Genomic DNA, 19,869 nt, shown 5'->3' with positions numbered 1-19,869 from the left:
AGAAGAGGAGAGAAAAAAACAAGTAGCTTTGATTTAATATTTGAATGTTTCTGCGGCCATTTCCCTTTCTGTTATTGGATATGAAATATAGCCACTGGTTTTAAATGATTTTGTATGCATAAATATTATACCAATATATAGATTTAGCAATGATCATCCATGTTCATTATTTTGATTAACTATTAACATTGTATTGTCTCTTATATTGCCAATTGTCAATTTGTTTTCTTCTTTTTGCTAGTACCTCTACTACAATTCGTTACCGTCATGAAATATATACGAATACTGATATGTAAGAATTGCAAAACTAGAAATATATTTTGACATTTTTATTTAAAAAAATGTATTGTGTTTAATTTTGTGATCATGTGAAATGCTTCTGATGTTTCTAAATTAAAACTGCAATATTTGCTTGAATTATATTTCAATTATTTTATTTACTTCTTCAAACTGGAGCAGCGTGGAATGTATGACATCGAAAAAGAAAGTTAATGTCGGTTTCTTTTTTCTTCAACAAAGAAACCGTTAATGTGTGTCCTTCTTTCCAGCCGTATTGCATGACTGATTGATTTTACATTCGCTGAGAAAATAAAAACACCACCTCGGAGGAGAAAAAAATGGAAACATAATAGCAACATGTTGTGCTGCTGCTGCTGCTGCTGAGGAGCTTCTGCAGACGGCATGTATGGGCTGGAAAGGAGCCGAGACGCTCATTTTCTACCAACCTGTCCCCACACAAAGATTGCAGAGGTGTCAAATAATACTAAAGGACTCTTTTATCTTAACACCGAACAAAATAAATAACATTAGAAAGTCCAATAGAATAACACAAGCAAGGGAGGTTGCGTGTAAGCTAGTGACCCTTGTTTCTGAAAATGTATTTTCCTCATAATCCCAACTCGTGGCTCTAGAAGGATCCTTTCACAAGTGCAACAAAATGCAAAACATAATTCTTCAACTGCGGATAAATAAAAAGACGGACAATTTCACATTAAAATGAATAACATATGTTCATAATACCCTGTTTGAGTTTCGATTTTTAAACAATATAAAAAAAAGATTAAATAGGCCTATACTGTGCCCCCCTCCCTCCCACTCTAGACGTCCTACAGCCCATATAAAGGTCTTTGTGAGACAATGACACGAGCAAATAGAGAAAAATTCAAGCAAATCGTGATTATTTATCCTACGCTACTTCACACGTTAAACTATAGAAAACATAAACAAAAGAAGAGAGAGAGGTGGGAGCCGTGAGGAGGCGAAGAAACAAAGCAGTAATGTGTCTGGAGTCTGGAGGTGGATAAGACAATGGGCGGAGTGATCCGGGCAGCGCCACCGCTACAGATGCGTCAGTTTGGGCGCTTCCTGGATTCTTCCCTGAGAGTAGTGCGACGTTAGGTCTGTGTACGTCGGTGTCGGATCACACACTCCGTGTTGCTGACTGTGGCCCATTGTGATTGCTCCATTATAGTCCATATTTGCGGACGGAGGGTGCGGGAGATGGGTCAGACCGAAAACGGAGGTCCCAGAATTGGGCATTGAGTCGATGTAACCTCCGCCGACATAAACAGGGCTGCCCTGCATGTGAGTCCCGTAGTTGCCATTGCCTTGGAGAGGATGCGCGTCATATTCGGGCGTGGCCGAGTCGGTCCCGGCATATCTCTTCTGGGAGGGCGGGCAGTTGTTGAGGGAGCTGTTCAAAGGAGGGGGATATGACGTAGCCATACCGTATGCATTTTGATGAGGTTTATTGTAAGACGTCGGCGACTGGGATTCGTAAGGTACACTGTTTACAAGAGAATGCATAGAGTTGAGGTATCCTCCACCACCACCACCGCCGCCGGAGGCCGGGCCCACGGGACTCCGAGGGGACTGTCCGCCAGGGGAAGGCATCATTCCGACACCTTTCTGATCCTTCTTGTATTTCATCCTGCGGTTCTGGAACCAGATTTTGATCTGTCTCTCGGTGAGGTTGAGCAGGTTGGCCATCTCTACCCTCCGGGGTCTGCAGAGGTACCGGTTAAAGTGGAACTCCTTCTCCAGCTCCACTAACTGGGCGCTGGTGTAAGCTGTCCGGGCCCTCTTCGATGCTGCTGACCCCGGAGGACTCTTGTCTCCGGGGCAACTCTCCACTGTCAGGGAGGAAGGGAGGAGGATGTCAATCAGTAATCCATTACAGAGAGAGAGAGAGAGAGAGAGAGAGAGAGAGAGAGAGAGAGAGAGAGAGATAGGGAGGTACAGAGGCAGATACAGGAGAGGGAAAGCAAAACCATCTGACAACACGCACACAGCTGATAACAGAACTTTCAACCATCAGGAGGGGGTTTACTAGATAAATATGCCCTGCTCCACTACTTTAATGGGGGTTTCATTATCGACTGTTTCTTTCTCCTCTCTCTTTATGTGCGCGTGTTTATGTGTTGCAAACACAAACATAAATCCGCTGCCTACTGCAAAGCACTAAGGTTATCACGAGGGCTCCATAAGACAATTAACAATCAGTCTATGCACTGTGTCTGGGCACAGTGTCTGTGTGCACACTACACTAATGTAGGCCTAACTGAAGAATAATAGGTCAATATTAGTAGGTCAATATCTGAAATGGAACCAGGTAACCTCAGATTTCCTAGTAAAACATTTGGACCCTCATCTTCCCCCGTAGTCACAGAGTAGCACACGTAATACAAACACAAGCATTATGTATTCCACAGGGTGTATAAAAGCAGCTGGCCCTGCCCTCACTGATAAGCCTCCTCTTCTAAGAAGCTGGAGCTTGGCTGTAGAATGGTAAGGTGTTGGTCTACTCGCCGCTATGGCAGGCGGCCAACACTTAATAAATTTCACTACCTGTCGCCCAAATTCGGAGCAAAAGGAATGCAGCATGACATAACCTGACTAATTAGGTTATAAGATAGATGAAAGATAAGTTAACACGAGGAATACCCATGTATGTAGGGCAATCACTAATTAGTGTGCTTACTTATGATTTCGTTTTTAAAACGCTAGTTAACTTGATTTATAGGCTAAAAGACTGATCTGGGAAGCGTGTGTTAAGTGAGGGTTATTGTTATCTGTCTGGCGTACGTGCGTAAAACTTGCGTAAAAGGACTTTTCATAAATGTTAGCACCCTCAACGGGTTGTTAAAACTAATGAAAACCCCTTCCCAAACATAAATCACAATGAAGGGCAACACACATGCTTTGCATTTTAAACTCTTAATGCAGAAGGGTACATATAACTTAATTAGACATTTACCTATATAATATATATATTTGCATAAGACCAAACCCAAACTCCCACCCTGACCCACCGAGTTTTCCTCTCATCATAACCAACAGGATCTGGCTTGCATTTGCGCATGTGCGTTAAGTCTGCGTAAAATAATTTGAAATGCTAGGACTTTTATCAGTCGTTAAAAACTAATCGACACACCTTCCCAACATAAATATCAATGAACTGCTTTGCATTTTAGCTCTTACTGTAGAGACTACTTATAAGGTAACTGGAAACTTACACACTTAATTTACAAAATAGAAAGGTCATAGGAAGATGAGCCTCTAATGCAAACACTCCATATATAAATTCCCCACTCTGACCCACCAAGTTTTCCTGCAATTAAAGCAGGATCTGGCCTGCACACATAAGTAAAAAGGGGTTCCATACATGCTTTAATGTCAACATGTTGTTAAAAACTAATGGAAAACATTCCCTTAACATAAATTATAATTAAATTAAATTGAAGGCGCCACCTTGTTTTGCATTTTGAACTTTATAGGACACTTACCTATTTAATTTACCCATTTAATTTACAACAAATATGGTAATTGGAAGATGAGCCTCTCTCAATTTTTAAGTTGAGTATATGTAAAGAAATACCCCAAACTCCCCAACCTGATCCATCAAGTTTTCCTGTCATCCAAACAGCAGGAACTGGCTTGCATATGTGCCTAAAACGTGCCTTAAGAGATAAATAACATAATTTAAAATTAAGCCGCACAACGAAATATTACCCACAGAATTCACAAAATAAGAAGGTCATGGGAAGATGAGCATTGCTGAATTTTTAGGTTGGCTCTTTATAAATAAACAGCCCCAAACACAAACCCCCCACTCTGACTCACCAAGTTTCCCTCTAATCAAAACAGCAGGACAAACTGAAACAACTGTTGTGCGTGTTTGTTTGTTGTCCCTCCAGGAACATTATGTGATCAGTGGTGATGCGTGTTTACAGTAGGGACAGGTCAGCTGCAGGGCACAGGGACAACAACTGGTGGAATCTACTTCCAATGTTGAGGCACATATTTCGTTTGCACTCTATAATCTTATATTGTATTTATAGTATATGTAGCCTGCTGTGTGGGGTATCATTTTGGAGAATTTCCAATATGTAAAGTTGGAAACTTTCCAGGAAGACAAAATTATAAAGTTGATAAAAGTAACACTTGTACATATACTCTGACTGTATAACGGAGGTGTTGATTAAACTCTGTGGTCATTTTTTGGCAGTTCCCGAATAATGTAAGGATCCCTAGAGAGAAGAAAATAACATATAATGCAATACCACAAACCACTGACTTGAACATTATAGAGTAAAATTAACACCTCTCTGACACTGGCACAGACAAAAACTGCACATTTTAACCCTCACAGGGGGACTGTCCTGTTGCGGTTTGCCTCCCCCCCTGCTATCCCCTTACCTGCCCACCCACCCTCAACAAAACTTATGTAACTCTCTGGTCAGAGGCTATCACGTTATGTGCGTGTCAATAGTGTTTGGGTTCAAAGTACCTGAACTGGAGCTACTGGTGGGTTTCTGCTTGGTGTTCTGACGGGATTCCTTCATCCATGGGAAGATCTGTTTGCGTGCAGTAGAGGTCGGCGAGCCGGTCTTGGCACTGGGCTGGTTGGACCCGTTGCTTGTGTTTTGGCTGATAGCACCGGGGGATTGTGAGGGAGGGGGTGGGGCTGATACTGGCACCTGCGGTTGATTGCTTTCGGGATGAACCTTGGACTGCGCCGCTTGAATGGCTGTGGTCCTGTCGCAGCTCTCCGCCATCTCCCCCGGCTTTTGCAGAGCCACGGAGCCGTCAGGAGACTGCAGGGAGCAGGCAGGTCGATGGTACTCACTTTCCACATGAGAGGCCCGGGGATATTGGACCTGATTGGCATCATAACTGAAGCCATTTGCGCTTTGATATGGGTAGCCACTGTAAATTGCGGAGCTGTCGTAGTAGGTTGCCTTTTGCATCTCGCCGTTTCCCAATATTTATTTCAGAAACTGACAGGGTCTTGACACCCTTGTAGAATAACATTGGCACCCCGTGGTCACGTGACGCCTCTCCGCCAATGGCCTCCTCGGGTGAACCTAGGGTTACAAGAAGCACTGTGAGGAGAAGAAATGGTGGCGATCCATCTTACTTTTCAATACAGGCCTGACAGTGGAGACTATGGAAGCAAGATAGGGCCAACAGTTCTGTAGACTATTACCGTTTACCTTATGGCTTACACAGGGCACAAAGGCACGCACTAACCTTGTATTACCATCTGTGCCAAACCACATCAAAACAAAAACCGTTTCAAAAGCATTTCAGATTGCCAAATCAATTTTAGGCCTTAACAAGAAACTGCAAGGCATTTTAAAACTCTGAGCTTATTAACAATGTGACTGATTATAGAGTAAAGGAACACCTTTTAGAGAAAATGCTGGAGGTAAAAGGGTGCTGTAAGGAAATCTTATTAGCGGGTTACCACACAGGAAAATAATATTTCTGATATATTGTTATTCTACCAACAGGGCTGTCAACAGTATATCTAATTTGCAATGTAGCAGGTTTCATACCATGTGGCCCATACACTTTTAACCCATCTTTATTTTTCACTTTGAGTAAAAAAATCTTCCTTTAGTAACATGATAGACCTCAATGTGCCGTGCCTCCCCGGACACCTGACGCAAAGCATTAACAATCGCATTCTCTTCTCTTTCTTTTTTTTCTCTTTGCATGCTGCAAGATAAATGGAAGGGCCACGAGGAAACCTGAAAAACCGGGCGGGCATCCGTGCATCTCCATGACCACGGTGTGAACCTTTCCTTGCAGGCCCATATAAATGGCTGCTGTTGGTGCTGTCTGCGCGGCGGCCCGTCGCGGTGATATATGGGGGTCAGTGGGCCGGGACGGCCTGCTCGGAATGAGCGGCCCGGTACTCAGGCGGACAGAAACCCGGCATGGCACAGCTAGAGCCTGCTCCTAAACCCCCATAATTCGCGCAGGTAACCATGGGGATCAGCCTCTAAAAGATTATTGGGGAAACTATAAACCATAATAGACACAGATCCTCGGGTCATCTTGGGGATGTCTTTTATGATGTGACATTAGTAATGAAATAATGGAATGTTTAATGTGGACTCCCGGTGTTTTAACCATTGCCATTAAAAACAGAAAAGTACAATGCATAATAATAATAATAATAATAATAATAATAGGCGAATACTAATAATAATGCGCTGCAATACCTTTAAATAAAAGTAAATCATTTTAAATACAACTACAATTTAAACCCGCCCTTTTCATTTAGATTTGGTTGTAAAATAATGCAGTTATTTTGTCTGCACTCTAGATTTGACCCGATCAAGGAAGCAGATCATTTGGAGACTAAACAAAATAAATAAAAACTCAATCAAAAATATTGCATTGAAACCCTAACTTCAAATTTTAACTGCTGAAACTATAAGGCCCTGGTGTTATGTGTCTTGATAGTACATGTGATCCCAGCAATATCGATGTTAATAGCCTTCTGTAGGCTGCAATAAAAAATATGTCTTGCTGACATCACTTAGGTGTAGGCTATAGTTCCGGAGCAGACATACAATTGGAATTCATTTTCATAAACTGAGCGCAAACAAATTAATAGAAAATGTCGACCAACTCTTGAGTTGTGCAAAGCAAATCAGTATAAAATGAGCATTGAGCTTGTCCTCAACGCAGCTAAACCGCAGAGTGAAAGAAGATGTCTTCGCTGTATCTGCACTCACGATGACCTGGAAAAGATATCAGAAAGCTTTGTGGTGTAGCTATATCGCCAGGCGAGCCATTGCGATAGTCATGAAAGACAGAGAAACAGAGACAAATGACAGACTTTCTGCGCAGCCTTCTGCTCCGCGTTAGAGAAATCTTGCTGCCTGACTGTATGTGTGTGAACTCTTCCTGAACCGCGATCTAAGTCATACGGTGATAAATCACCGCGCGACACACAAACTCGGCCATTTACAACCGACGGAGCCTATTTCTGGCCTGCTTACCTTATCCTCTGACGACGAATGCAGAGCACCAAGCGATATTCTCTCATTCAGCGACGAAATCGATCAAAGCAGTAATCCAGAGAAAAGTTTAAAGGCAGGGCTGGCTGGGTGAAGCGGCAGCAGCAGAGTGCGCCCTGCCATGCACCAGGCATTAGCAGCCACAACAAAAAAGGGAAGAGCCTAGAGAACCCCTTTTCCTTTTTTCCTTGTCTTTTTTCCTACTCGACGTGGATGGGTAAACCGAGATTACGAAAGCAGGCGTGAGCAGTCGGGTCAGCGAGATAAGAGTTATCTGGCCTTAAGATTGAATGTATCGTCATGCTATAGAGCAATGGCCAGGGCTTCATAGCAATATTAAACTCAGCCAAGGCTATGACAGACTATGTGATCCTTCACCAGTACCATGCAGACACCAGTGAACTGCCCCGAACCAGAGCGTCACCATAGACAAAAAAAAAATTATGCAAATAAGTAGCGCCTTGGAAAGCCAGTTCAAATCAAGTGGCTGCCTCTCCTCCTCCCCCAACCAAATGAGGTAGTGTGTCTAGAAAAAACAATGCATCGTTACAAATAGCATGGAAGACCATACCTAAAAAGAATTTGTTGTTATTATATATTCCACTTCATGCAGTGGAATTATGAGCTCTGTGGATGAGATGTTGAAGAGAGGGGAGAATACAAAGGAATAATCAGCCGCTGACCATGCTGCATTTCAATGTCCACGGCACATAAAGGGCTTCTATCCGCGGTTTAATCATTAACCCACATTTTTGCATCTAGTCCTAAATCTTTTGGAACAAGGGACGCGCCATTCGTTTTCATTCCAGCACCAGGTATACTACTGCCTGCATGGCTTCTTGTACGGAGAATCCAACACAATATTATTTTAAGATCAGAAAGCACAACAACTTAACATCAAAGCTGCGTTCGATGTGTATCAAGGGAAAAACCCCACCAGGAGCAGGGTGTGAAACATGGGAAGAAGGTTCATCACCAAAAGGCAGAGCGGAGGACATGCAGCGAGGAGCAGGGGAGAAGAGAGCCGGCAGCAGGGGGAATCCCTCTGCATGGTAATGTTGCTCTTTTGCAGCCAAAAGAAAGAATGGGGGAAAAAATAGATTTATGACATCTCAGCTTCCCCGGGCTGTAAACACATCCAGAGCTGCAGCATTCTGCTGCTTCCAGGCTCTGGGACAACATTCAATGACACTATTAAAAAGGTAGAACACACGGACGGCGTGGGAGGGTGAGTGGGACAAAAATTCACGCGTGAGGATTTTCTTTTTAGCCAACTCGGCTTTTTCTTTTCGAAACCAGAGTAGTCACATCGATAATTATTTACTTCTTTTTGTTTTGCTAAAATGCTGATTCGTCTTTCTCTTTAATTTGGCCCTGAGCTAAGGGTGAAATGTCAGTGAGGTGGTGGACGTATAATGCCGTGCATAATAAGGCTTAACAAAAAAAAAAGTAAAATGTTGATGAAAGAAAATCCATGTTTAAAACTTCAGGGCAGTAAACTATAGCATCTACAAGCAGATGGCTTTCACTGAAAGTAGTTTTTGAAAGGAATAAGGCACCGCTCCAAGAGCTGCGATTCCCCTCGTCACTTTTATAGTGACAAATTACACCACAAAGACAAGTGGAAGAGAAGGAATTATTGCTCTCGGGCTGGTCATATTGCTTCTACAAGGAAATATACAAGCCATAGGCTGCTTCTCTATCCCTGCGAGTGCTTTGGTGGGCGTGTGTGGTACTTATTAGAAATTGAATAAGGATATCACCATTAAGCATTCATAACACAAATCAATAAAGATATATGGACTTACCGAAGGCAGTTCAAGGTGTGTCGGAGACCGTACGATGGCCTGGATTTACTTGGCTGGATTTCTGCAATGAGGAATAAACGTTTTCAATTTTTCAGAATATCATACAGCCTTTTAATCTGTTTAGGAAAATACATTAGTGTGGGTTTTATTGTAGAATAGGCGCTACCTTTATAGTTAGAAAATGTGTATAGCCTAAGTCTTGTTATTATTGCCTAATTGTTTAGGCCTTATTTTAAAATTAAAGAAACAAAGAAAAGAAAAGAACTGGCAAACAGGCTAACCCCAATCTAGTCAAATTCGATGCAAGCATTTTCAAGATAGTTATTTGGGTCAAGTCTTTGTGTTAAATGAACATCTTTACAGCTATTAAATCATTAAAATCTAGATTCCTTTTAGTTGTTTTTGCAACAAAATATTATCCAAAGTATATTCATCTGGATATAGGAAAAACAAGACCACAACAAAACTGCATAAATAAAAAAGGCAGAATGCAAAAATTCTCCCCAGAAGAAAATAACAATACAACCAAATATTGCTGCCTATCAACGCAATATCACTAATAACATGAAAATGGGCCTATGCAAATAACGTGTTTGTTGTTTCCCTGCTGGCCGGTAAGCACTTTCTCCACACACGGATCGAATAGTCATTAGCTCTCGCGCACCATCTTCCCCAAGTCCCTGCGCCCATAAATCAAGCAGGAGCGCCGTGACCTCAGCGCAGCCGCGCGGTCCTGGATGGCACTCAGTCTTCCATTATATCCTCGTTTCCCTGGCGGAGCGACACAACCCACCGCTTTCCCCTACTTTTTATGGACCTCATCTTGATGTATCATTTACGCAAAAACACACCACGTTAAGACACGAGATGTTTTGTTTTATAGGACCGGTTGCATCTTGGAGCGGCCGCGCGCTCTGTTTGGGTTTTTTCTTGGAAGCCAATATTTAAATGGCCGCTTTATTTACAAACGATTGTGCAGGCCTATTTTTTTTTCCAAATGGCTGCTTATGCTATTAAACATATGAATAAAACAAAAAAATATTTTATTCTTTGCTATTCTAAGTTTACACGGAGACTAATAATGGCTTTATTAGCCTGGGAAGTACACAACGGAACAATGCCCATTTCTTAACGTCTCAGACAAATCCTTCAATCGTTACCTATAAATTACGTGTGTGTATATTCTGAAGGCATATTTATGTTTCGTTTGATAAGCTATGATGAATATATTAGATATTAACAGATAGGTGGATATCGATAGCTTCTTGGTACATGCCATTTTCTCGCCCTGCAGAAACCCTGGACCCCTATTTTACTGACCTCTGATTCGCTCAGCAATAACTCACGACAGTAATGAACAATCGGCGGAAATACCTCAAAATAAAATCCATCCTCCCAAAGCTCGGGCTCAGACTCTGTCCGCGTGGAAAAACATATCCGTCCGTGACAGCAGTATAATACATCCACAAACCCGGGATCCTCTCTCTTTCAGTCTGCCTCTCTTTTCTTTTTCTCCCCTCGATAAACAAACTACAAAACCCGGACTCCCCTCGCGGAAAGTGGGGGTAACCCGCATATAATCAGCATCATATGGCCAGACCGGGGCTCCGGTTTTCTTCCCCGTGCCATAACATCGCGCAGTATTATGCGCCCCGCTCACGTGACGCAACGTCAACTTAAATCCCTTTTATTTGAGCCCGTGAATCATTAATGGAGGCAGTCATTGCCCCTGAGGAGAAACGGATCAGTTTGGAGGGAGAAAAAAGAGGGGTATGTGACACTGCAATGTATCTGGCAGAGGAGCAAGTCTCTCGCAGAGAAGCAGCTTTTCCACGTGTCGCCCATTCAGAGGGAAAGACAGTTTTAAAGTGCCATATATTTGGTGCCTGTTAGCGGCTGAAAGAGGTAATCCTGCCTGTATTATGCTGGGTTTCAAGTACAGCCACAGCTCTGAGCCAGCCTAAAAACCGGAATGGTTTGCACTGCAGCGTGATAATTCGCACTATGTGAGATGGAGAGGGCTTTCCCTACAAATACCATTTAAGAGTGGCATAATGATTACTCATCACTCCAGCAAACGTCTTCACCCTTTTTCTTACAACACAACCAGGGCTATAGGGAGCTTTACTCAATATCGCCCCCGCCGTCCACAACCCCACAGTTTGGTTGTAGTACCACTTAATCAGCATTTGGTTCTACATCAGCATACGCCTGCATGCCGATGGCCAAATGGGTATAAAATGTCACACATTTACCTGTCCTAAATAAGGAGTGTGCGCGTCCTGGTGGTCGTGAGGGGTGCGTGTCAGTCAGCAGTGAGCGGAAAGTGGAGGTGAAGAAACCAAAGAGTGGCTGCTTGACCCCGCTGATCACTACATGGACCCCCATTCGACCTAAATGCGCTTACGCGTTTCCTATGACCAGCTGAGTGATGTTGGAAATTATAGGTTTGTGCAAAGGAAGACTTTTTGAGCTTTGGAAGGGGGGAGGGGGTATAATGGCAAAAGTGCCGACTAAGACTTAATCCTGCTGTGGTTTGCCAGAACCACCATAATATAAACCTATTTCTATCTGAAGAGCGTGGTATGTGTCATGGTAGATATCTAGCTGCCACTCCAGGTATTGCCAAAAGTCCTAGGCCGGAAGAGCTTCTCTCTTCTCGGCACCGTTTGGCGCTTGTTTTCCGTCAACACCGAGCAGCGGGCGTGGAAAAATCCCACCACAACTATTAATCATTCGGGGCGGACATAGACAGCATCCCACACCCACACCAGCCTTTGTCTTCTCAAACTACAACTTGAGCGGTAAACTTTTAAAGACAGGAACGGAAGCAGACCAGCTCTTATTAATTCACCTTCAACACTTCTAAAACTGAACAAAGAGGAGGAATATTAATGATCAGGGCTAAAATAATAAGTTTTTCGCACAGGATTTAGAGGCATGATTATGAAAAGAAGACTATCTTTTGTTAAACAATGTTTGTGTCTGTAAGGTGTTATTTTGTTCTCCCTTTGTTTTTACAATTACAGATGTGGAGCAGTCACTGGGATTTTATGGCTGGACATGGCCGTGCACTGGAAGATAATCCCACGTTGCCTTTCGCAATGGCAACCGAACTTTTCCCTGACCCGGGCAGAGGCATAGAGAGTCGAGTTGGAAGTTATTTTGGGATCAAAAACAAGGAGAAGATGGAAACCAAAGGCCCTCAGCTAGTAGCGTACTTGTTTCTTTTTTACTTTTAGTTTCACTTTTTCCAGACTTGCCCTTTGCTTAAAAGTAGTAGTTGATTGATTATGTTTTAAATCTAAACTGTTTTCGCATAAAACAAATGTTTCAGAGTTATTTACACAAATCAAGGCTCCTTATCACTGTCAGCGAAGAAGAGTTAGAGGCGCAGACCTCTGGATGTTGGCCATATGGGTCCATATCTCCCCACACTGTTGACTCTTGAGCTCTTAACAGCCAGGCTTGGGTTACCGATACACTCAGACGAAGATAACTCTTTCTGCGATGTTTACATCGGCCAACATCAAGGCTAATGCGAAATGCAACGCCTTGAGCCGATTTGGAGACATCTCTGATGGATGCAGACGGACTAGGACAACGTAACGTGTTTGCGTAAAGGTGGTTATAATAAAGCATTTTACATGTTGAACTTCCTGGCTCTTTTTTATGACTGAAAAATGTTCTCTGATCATATTTTTGTTCAATAGCTGTCAGATACATTTTGGAGGTAAGTGGAAAATAGCCCATTCACATTAATACTTATTATTATTATACACATTGGCACATACCCTAAGGACTTATGTTAATGTTTAACCTGTGGCTAAATTGACTATTGTGTTCACTCTCATTGAAAGGCTCTTCCAAGCAACATATCAGCCCTTTGCAATGTTACTGTTGTTTAAATAGGACGTAGGCCTACTCTCATTTGTACATATTCAACAGTGAAATTAATAAATTAATTACATTTAGTACAATTGCTAACACATAGTAAACGTCTCAAGACTGTTGCTTCTTTTCGTTATTATTAAAATGAAGTGGTACTAAATGTCCCTGCAGAGGTAAAACAAATAGGTACAGCTGACAATTTTCAGTAGAGTATAGTGTAATAGTATCACTTAATGTTGACATTTATATAAAACAAATTGTTTAGTCTTGTAAAAACATTTAAATGAAGTTTACATTTTATCATCCTAATTTGTCTTGGTTTGAAGATTTAAAAAGTTATGGAAAAATGGACCTGCTGTCTTGTATCATATTAACTGAGAGGTCCAATATGATACATAGTTTGAGTATGGTTTAACGTTTAAGCACAAAATACATACATATATGTAATACATGTACATATTTTATGCCGATTCAAGTGTTTTGCAATCAAATTAAAAAATAAGATTATTTGAGTTTAATATGCAGATTGTGATATAGCAAGCTCAAAACTCTGCATAAATAGCTGTGGAAAAAATGTACCAGAAGAAACATTAAACTAACTTGCACTTCCGGGATATTTTAAAGCAGTTTTTGTAGTTACATTTAAGAGGGAAAAAAAGCCAAATCTACTCACAAGTCATGACGGTCTGTGTCCAGCGGACAGACTTCTGTCAGGGGAAAAGAGATCTGACTCGCACCCTGCAGAGGATCACTTCAAATGAAAATAAGGCAGATTTTCAGATCTATTTCTGACCCCGGGGCATTCATTATTCAACAAGTCACGTGAACAGGCGAATTAAAATTTCAGTACATTGGAAGTGACCTCTATTCGCGAATCAAATGACTTGAAATCTTGTAATTTAACTAGTTGGCCTTCTTGGAGTCTGCGCAAAATCGGTGCCAATCAGCTTCAACGCCATCTTCTGCACAGCTTCCATGTCTGCAGCAAGTGCTGCCCAAAGGGCTAAAGAGTATATGCAGAGAGAGCTTTAACATTTCTGCAGGATTCTTTTTTTATGCAAACAAAGTAGTGTCGTGAAAGATGCAACAAAAACTGTACCAACACGGATAGAATACTGTTTGTGTCTGTCACTCTCTGGCTTTTTCTGTGGGAATTTTGGTTAATGTCAGTTTTATCTAATTTACTATTAAATGCATTGCAAACATTCATTATGCTATTATTGACACACTATATATATATATATATATATATATATATATATATATATATATATATATATATATATAACCGAAACCATCAGTGCCTAAATATATTGAAAATCATACTAAATTACATGTACAATGCCAGCATGTTTCAGCTCATATTTTTTAGCCCTGTTTATACGCCTGACAGGGGTGTTTCTGTGATATATTGCATAGTAGCTGTCTCTTAAAATAAGTTTGGGGAAATTCATGGCTCAGATTCACACCTAAACACCGTTTTTTGTTTCCGCGCGGTCTCTGGGTAAATCTTAAATGAGAAGAAAAAGCTCGTGGAGGTCTCAACACTGATGTATGATCTGAACATTGTGTGTCGAAAGGTCAGGGGTCAGAAGAAGTACTCTGAGCCGGTGATTGGCCAGAGTCGGCAGTGTCCCCTGGTTGAACTCTCTATTGTTTGGAAATAGCAGGTAGTGACCAACACTCACACTCTGGTGCACTAAGGTTGGATGAGATCTCCCCCTATAATGGCGAGAAAGAACAATATGCGAGGCTGGATACATTTAACAATTTGGGTATTTGATTCCCGGCTCAGAAGCAAAGCCTGCAACACTGATATCTGCCTCTTAAATTCCAACGAAAATGCGCGTGACATTAATGCACATTTCAGTTAGTTGAGCATTAAAGGGCATAATGCAGTCAGAAACATCTTCACATTTTACGCATTTTGTTGCAGATGGGGGAAAGTTTTGTAAGATATACTTCATTCTGAATAGATTGCACATATTAAACACCTGAAAATGTTGGAACGGTTTCCCTCTGTGTAAATCTTACGTTAAGAGATACTGTGCATCTTTGCGCACTGATTAACAAGGTAATAATATCTGCAAATACAGCAAATATATTTTGATTATATTCACATGAAGTAAAAAAATAAAGACAAGTATTATGAGTGTGGCGTAGTAAATTATCCAATGCTCGGAGACACAATCACAATTTTACACACGCATCTCCAAAATTGGATAGCTCATTTAAATGCTTTAAATATAAGTTTTTAAAACGTCCACGTAGTGCAATGAAAACAAACAGCATGACAATAAAATGTCAGAGTTTGCAAGCCCCAAAATTAGGAATCTATTTTTTTAAGAAAGCATGGTTAACACGCGCTTGCTTCAAAAATCAAATCAGTATTTGCGATGACAAAATATCCAAAGCCAAGTCAACCTTATTAAGTGAAGGACATATTTATTTCACAAAGACAGATTGAGCCTACACTAGCCTACATCACAACGGACATTACTGAGACAAAACACACACAAATATTCACAGTTTAGAACACAGCACAACATGGGACGGACTAGCACAAATAAACCTAGACCTTACAACACTAACAAACAGAATTCTACTTGACGTAATGCTTTCCTTATTGTGCCTTCATTATGATTTGCCTATGTACATTAAATGTATAAGTCACCTGGACTACATTCAACAGTAAACCAACCCACTCAAACACACAAACTACACTGTTACTCTGACTGATGCCATACCTCTAAAACAGCCGTCTGGTTTTCTAAAAGGCATCTAGAGTCTCACTAAATATCCTTTTCAAGTATATTAGAGCCTTTCATGAGCAATAAAAAAAAAATTTAAAAAAACAATACTCAAAAAACATAGAAGAATGAGTTCAAACTTACTTTTACCTCACTCAATTTAAAACTGTAATGATACATTTTGATCCAAGTCCTGCGTTTGCATGTGCGTTATCCTTCTTTCATAATAATAAACAAATATATAAACACTTCAGTTGCCACCCTGGCAAATAAAGGTGAATTTCAAGCTTATATGAAGAGGGCGAGAACGACCGGAGAGGGAAAGGGTACAAAGGACGTGACAGGGGCCCAATGGCAGAGGCAAGGTGAAAGAGAGAACACCATGTGTGTAAAATACTGAGTATCGGTCCATCAAATTCCACTTGTGATATTTGCCATCTCAGTCTGGATTGGGTTTTTGTGGGATGGAGTTCATTCAGGCACTATTATAGACCTGCGGTGCACGGCGTGGGGACAAGCTGCTGGCCTGTTTTGATCTGCTGCTGCTGGGCCCCCGAGGCTGAGGACGACGCCGAGCTGGAGGAGCGGATCTTGGTGTTGGGAAGCTTGTGCTCCTTCTTCCACTTCATCCTCCGGTTCTGAAACCAGATCTTGACCTGGCGCTCGGACAGACACATGGTGTGCGCAATCTCCACCCGCCTGCGCCGGGTCAGGTACCGGTTGAAGTGGAACTCCTTCTCCAGCTCCAGAGCCTGCTGGCGGGTGTAGGCAGTGCGGGACCTCTTGGGCATTCCTCCAGTGTAATTGGGATTGACTGGAGAAAAAAAAAGAGCCATACACAGGCAAGCAAGCAGGTGTTACATGCAGGCTGATATCGTTTATCCCAAATCCATAGTTCCTCCAATGGACACTTTACAAGGTTGAAAAACGATATAACATTACTGGGTTTAGTGGGAAATCACAGCCGCTCTGTTTGTTTTACTGTCTGCCTTGTTTCAGTTTACGGACATGACCTTAATGTGGAGATGCCGAATGTACAAGCACTCGCATCCAGGGGCATATCAAACATAGATATGATTAACAAAACAGCGGGGTTGGGTATTACAGTTTGGCTCGGCTCCAGTGGTGGAGGTAGTTTGGGTTAAAAAGCAACAAAGGCACATGGCCCCGACAGACAAACACAGGCAATAAAATTTACGAGGGTCCTTAATTACCGACCCTGCTGCTCGATAGTCGTAAATTGCTGTTGTAAGGGGTGCTACTAGTGCTGCCTCAATAGGCTCGCGTATGTTCAAGTGGTTGTTTCTCAGTGGTTCTGCTATTTAACCGGGAAGATAACTCACCGTTGTTAACGTGGACCTTTTTCATCCAAGGATAGACCACCGGCTCCTTGCCCTTCGCTACGCCGGGATATACCTCACTGGCGAGGCTGCAGTCTTTGCTGGCATTTGCCCCTGCGCCACCGTCTGGGGCCGCGGTGAGGCGAGGACCGTGGCTCTGTGGAACCGGTTGCGGCTGGGCGTGATGCCCCTCGCCGAAATCATCGAGTCCGGTGGCGGGAACGTTTCCGTAATCGTAGCCCGATTCCGTATAGTTTGACCTCGGATAGGATGGCTCGTCGTGATGGGGAAAGCCCGTATCTTTTGGCCGCTCGTAGTAATCACCAGGGTTGGGGATGTATCCGCTCTGCTGATATTCGTCGCATGGAGGAAAGGAAGGCTCGATATAGTTGGAGTTTATCAAGTAGGAACTCATGGTCATTAATTTGTGAAGTGCAACAATACTAATTTTTATCGCGCTGTCGTTTTTCTGATCTCCACAAAACCCTCCTACTCCCTGTCAAATGTACAAAGTTGCCTGGTCACGTGTGAAGCGCCACCAATCACAACGTGTCCTGTGGGCATCATGTAAACAGGAACCAATGGAAAGCATGGCATTGGTACCACCAACACTGCTCGGACTGGCTTACGTTGATGTTTTCCTTATTAAATCACAGTATATAAAGCAAAACCAATCAACTAACTTGTTTACTGCATGGGGCCAAACTTATGTGGGTGAGGCTTTACTGCATGTGGAAACATCCTCTATAACAGAAAGTCGATATGAAATTCAAGCCCTGACAAAATAAAGGTTATCACAAACAAAGGAATATTTATAATAGTGACGTCAATATCGATTTTTGGAGTTTTAAACGGGATGAATCCTAATAAAGAGATGAACATGGAAACAAAAAACTGCCAACACAACAGTAGAAAGTGTAATGTTGTACATGAGCCTATTCAAATGATCGAAAAAGAAAACAGTGCACTGACGAGACGCTGCTCTGCGGACAGACAAGCCTGCATAAAAAGTATATGACTTGTGCATCAACGAAACCTGGTGAATACTCGCTTATGACACAAACAACAGAAAACACTCATCTCTCACATTGCACGCCTGCGTATGCACAATGCCACTTGTTTTTCATTTCATGAGTGGAATTGTGAAAACGGTTGTTTTCTGCAATTTGCCAGGACATAGAAATAATTTCAAGCTATTTTTGCTCTGTGTTTGAACCACATCAAATTGACCAGGCTCTGATCGCACGGCCATCACGTATTATCAGTTCTCCTATGTGAACTGCCATTGAAAAGAACATCCAAACACTTGCAGGACACGCATCTTACATTAAAGCCACATGCCAAACCAAAGCGTAGGATTTTAATCAACATAGACAATTTACAGTAAGACATGCCAGAATTGCCCTGTAAAGCATACAATATCACATCCAATACAATTTTCCAAATCTGATTAAATTTGGAAATATGTATTAAATAAATCCACAAGCAATTTTCCAACATTTCAATACAAATATGCAATATCTTAATATGTCTCTCCTGCGTTTCCTTTATTGTAAACAACCAAGGCAATAACGTTATGTGTTGAAACTAAAATATGTTTTGAAGAGAGGGGGTACTACAAATTTAAAGGAGCAAATATTCCAAGGTACAATAAAACATAACAATATCAACATTATTTAATGTAATTATTTTAGGTAATTACTCATATATATATCAATATTTAATAATAAAAAAAACAGCATCTTTCCAAGGGAGAAAATATAAAGTCTCTGACCGTGCTCCTCGTCATCAGCCATCACGTCCAGGTCCCGTTTCCTCCCCATGTCTGAGGTGCCACACTGTATATGTGTCCCATGAAGATGCAGCAGCTCTTCACAAAGCTGATCCACACTGTCCACGTCAACAAGGCCTCTGCATGGAGAAACAAGAGGCCAAACTTCGGAAATATTGAAAGGTTTCTTTTCTCTCCTTTTTTTCTTTTTTCTGGTCCCCCCCTATTCTATTCGCTCCTCTAAACAGAGATAACTTCGGCCTGACCCCAAAGTGACACCGTTTCCATTTTGTTTCTGATTAATCTTCCCATTGACAGTCTTTGTTAAACAACAAGGCGTGCCCTTTTTTTCCAAAGAGGCGACATTTTCATATCTGTTAGACGCAGTGACCTCGGGTTCACCCCGGACTTGGACTTCAGTTTTGCAGGGTCTGTTCAGCTCTGGGGAGTTGGGGGAGCACTTAGCGTGGGTCAGCACCTAGGAAGGTTCCCAAAGGATTTAAAAAAAAAAAATGTGCAAAAGACTTCAACCTATCTAGAAAATCACACGTCGAACTATGTGTTAGGATATGTGGAATATGGGATCTTGCATCTATAGAAATCTGCTGCAGATGAGCTCATATATTTAATATTGAATTCATTAATTTTTTTTTTAAGTGCTGATCTCCACCACTAAACCTCTAGTTTTTGGATGCAGATGAATTAAAGCAGGTGCATTCTTTTTTCCAACAGCAACCAGAGGCAGGCCTCAGTTGTTTCCTCTAAAAAAAAAGAGGCCTTTTTTCATGTTGGCACACTGTTGCTGTGAGGCAGACCTGCTACTATGTTGTGTATCTTACAGGCTTTCTCGCACCTAACTCATTGTAAATGGAAGCTGATGTACTTTCCACCATAGATCCTCTCCGTATGGCCAAGAGACCACCTGAGAGGCAATATGTCAACATAATGTCAGCGGTAAGACGACTTCACATCATATCTAAATTTACAGTCTGC

At 41.9% G+C, this 19,869-nt stretch overlaps 3 protein-coding genes across 7 annotated transcripts in view; all 3 read right to left on the bottom strand.

Annotated features, from left to right (window-relative positions):
- The window catches only part of LOC120571480 (homeobox protein Hox-A2a), a 36,072-nt gene that overhangs the window by 5,174 nt on the left and 11,029 nt on the right, over nt 1–19,869 (bottom strand). The window lies entirely within an intron of this gene.
- hoxa3a (homeobox A3a) lies at nt 418–18,996 on the bottom strand. Of its 5 annotated transcripts, none has more exons than XM_039820436.1 (4): nt 18,880–18,996; nt 9,125–9,185; nt 4,790–5,366; nt 418–2,132 (listed from the first exon to the last, which is right to left on the bottom strand). In XM_039820436.1, exons 3-4 carry the CDS (start codon nt 5,247–5,249, stop codon nt 1,339–1,341), a joined length of 1,254 nt encoding a protein of 417 aa, XP_039676370.1. In that variant the 5' UTR covers nt 5,250–5,366; nt 9,125–9,185; nt 18,880–18,996; the 3' UTR covers nt 418–1,338. The 5 variants fall into 5 exon arrangements, with proteins under 5 accessions (XP_039676370.1, XP_039676371.1, XP_039676372.1 ...); XM_039820437.1 differs by lacking the exon at nt 18,880–18,996 and adding an exon at nt 13,689–13,803; XM_039820438.1 differs by lacking the exon at nt 18,880–18,996 and adding an exon at nt 11,380–11,398.
- hoxa4a (homeobox A4a) lies at nt 15,348–18,850 on the bottom strand. The gene is made up of 2 exons (XM_039820442.1): nt 17,109–18,850; nt 15,348–16,579 (listed from the first exon to the last, which is right to left on the bottom strand). Exons 1-2 carry the CDS (start codon nt 17,524–17,526, stop codon nt 16,251–16,253), a joined length of 747 nt encoding a protein of 248 aa, XP_039676376.1. The 5' UTR covers nt 17,527–18,850; the 3' UTR covers nt 15,348–16,250.

This window comes from Perca fluviatilis, chromosome 13 (assembly GCF_010015445.1).
Source record: "Perca fluviatilis chromosome 13, GENO_Pfluv_1.0, whole genome shotgun sequence".
NCBI lineage: Eukaryota > Metazoa > Chordata > Actinopteri > Perciformes > Percidae > Perca > Perca fluviatilis.
Note: the sequence above shows the minus strand (reverse complement) of the source record. Positions and strands in the feature narration are given on the sequence as shown.

Coding starts and splice junctions, on each gene's coding strand:
- hoxa3a (XM_039820436.1), bottom strand. CDS start 5,249: ATGCAAAAGGCAACCTACTACGACAGCTCCGCAATTTACAGTGGCTAC. Junction 2,133..4,789: donor CACCAGTAGCTCCAGTTCAG/GTACTTTGAACC, acceptor CCTCCCTGACAG/TGGAGAGTTGCCCCGGAGAC.
- hoxa4a (XM_039820442.1), bottom strand. CDS start 17,526: ATGACCATGAGTTCCTACTTGATAAACTCCAACTATATCGAGCCTTCC. Junction 16,580..17,108: donor AAAGGTCCACGTTAACAACG/GTGAGTTATCTT, acceptor TTTTTTCTCCAG/TCAATCCCAATTACACTGGA.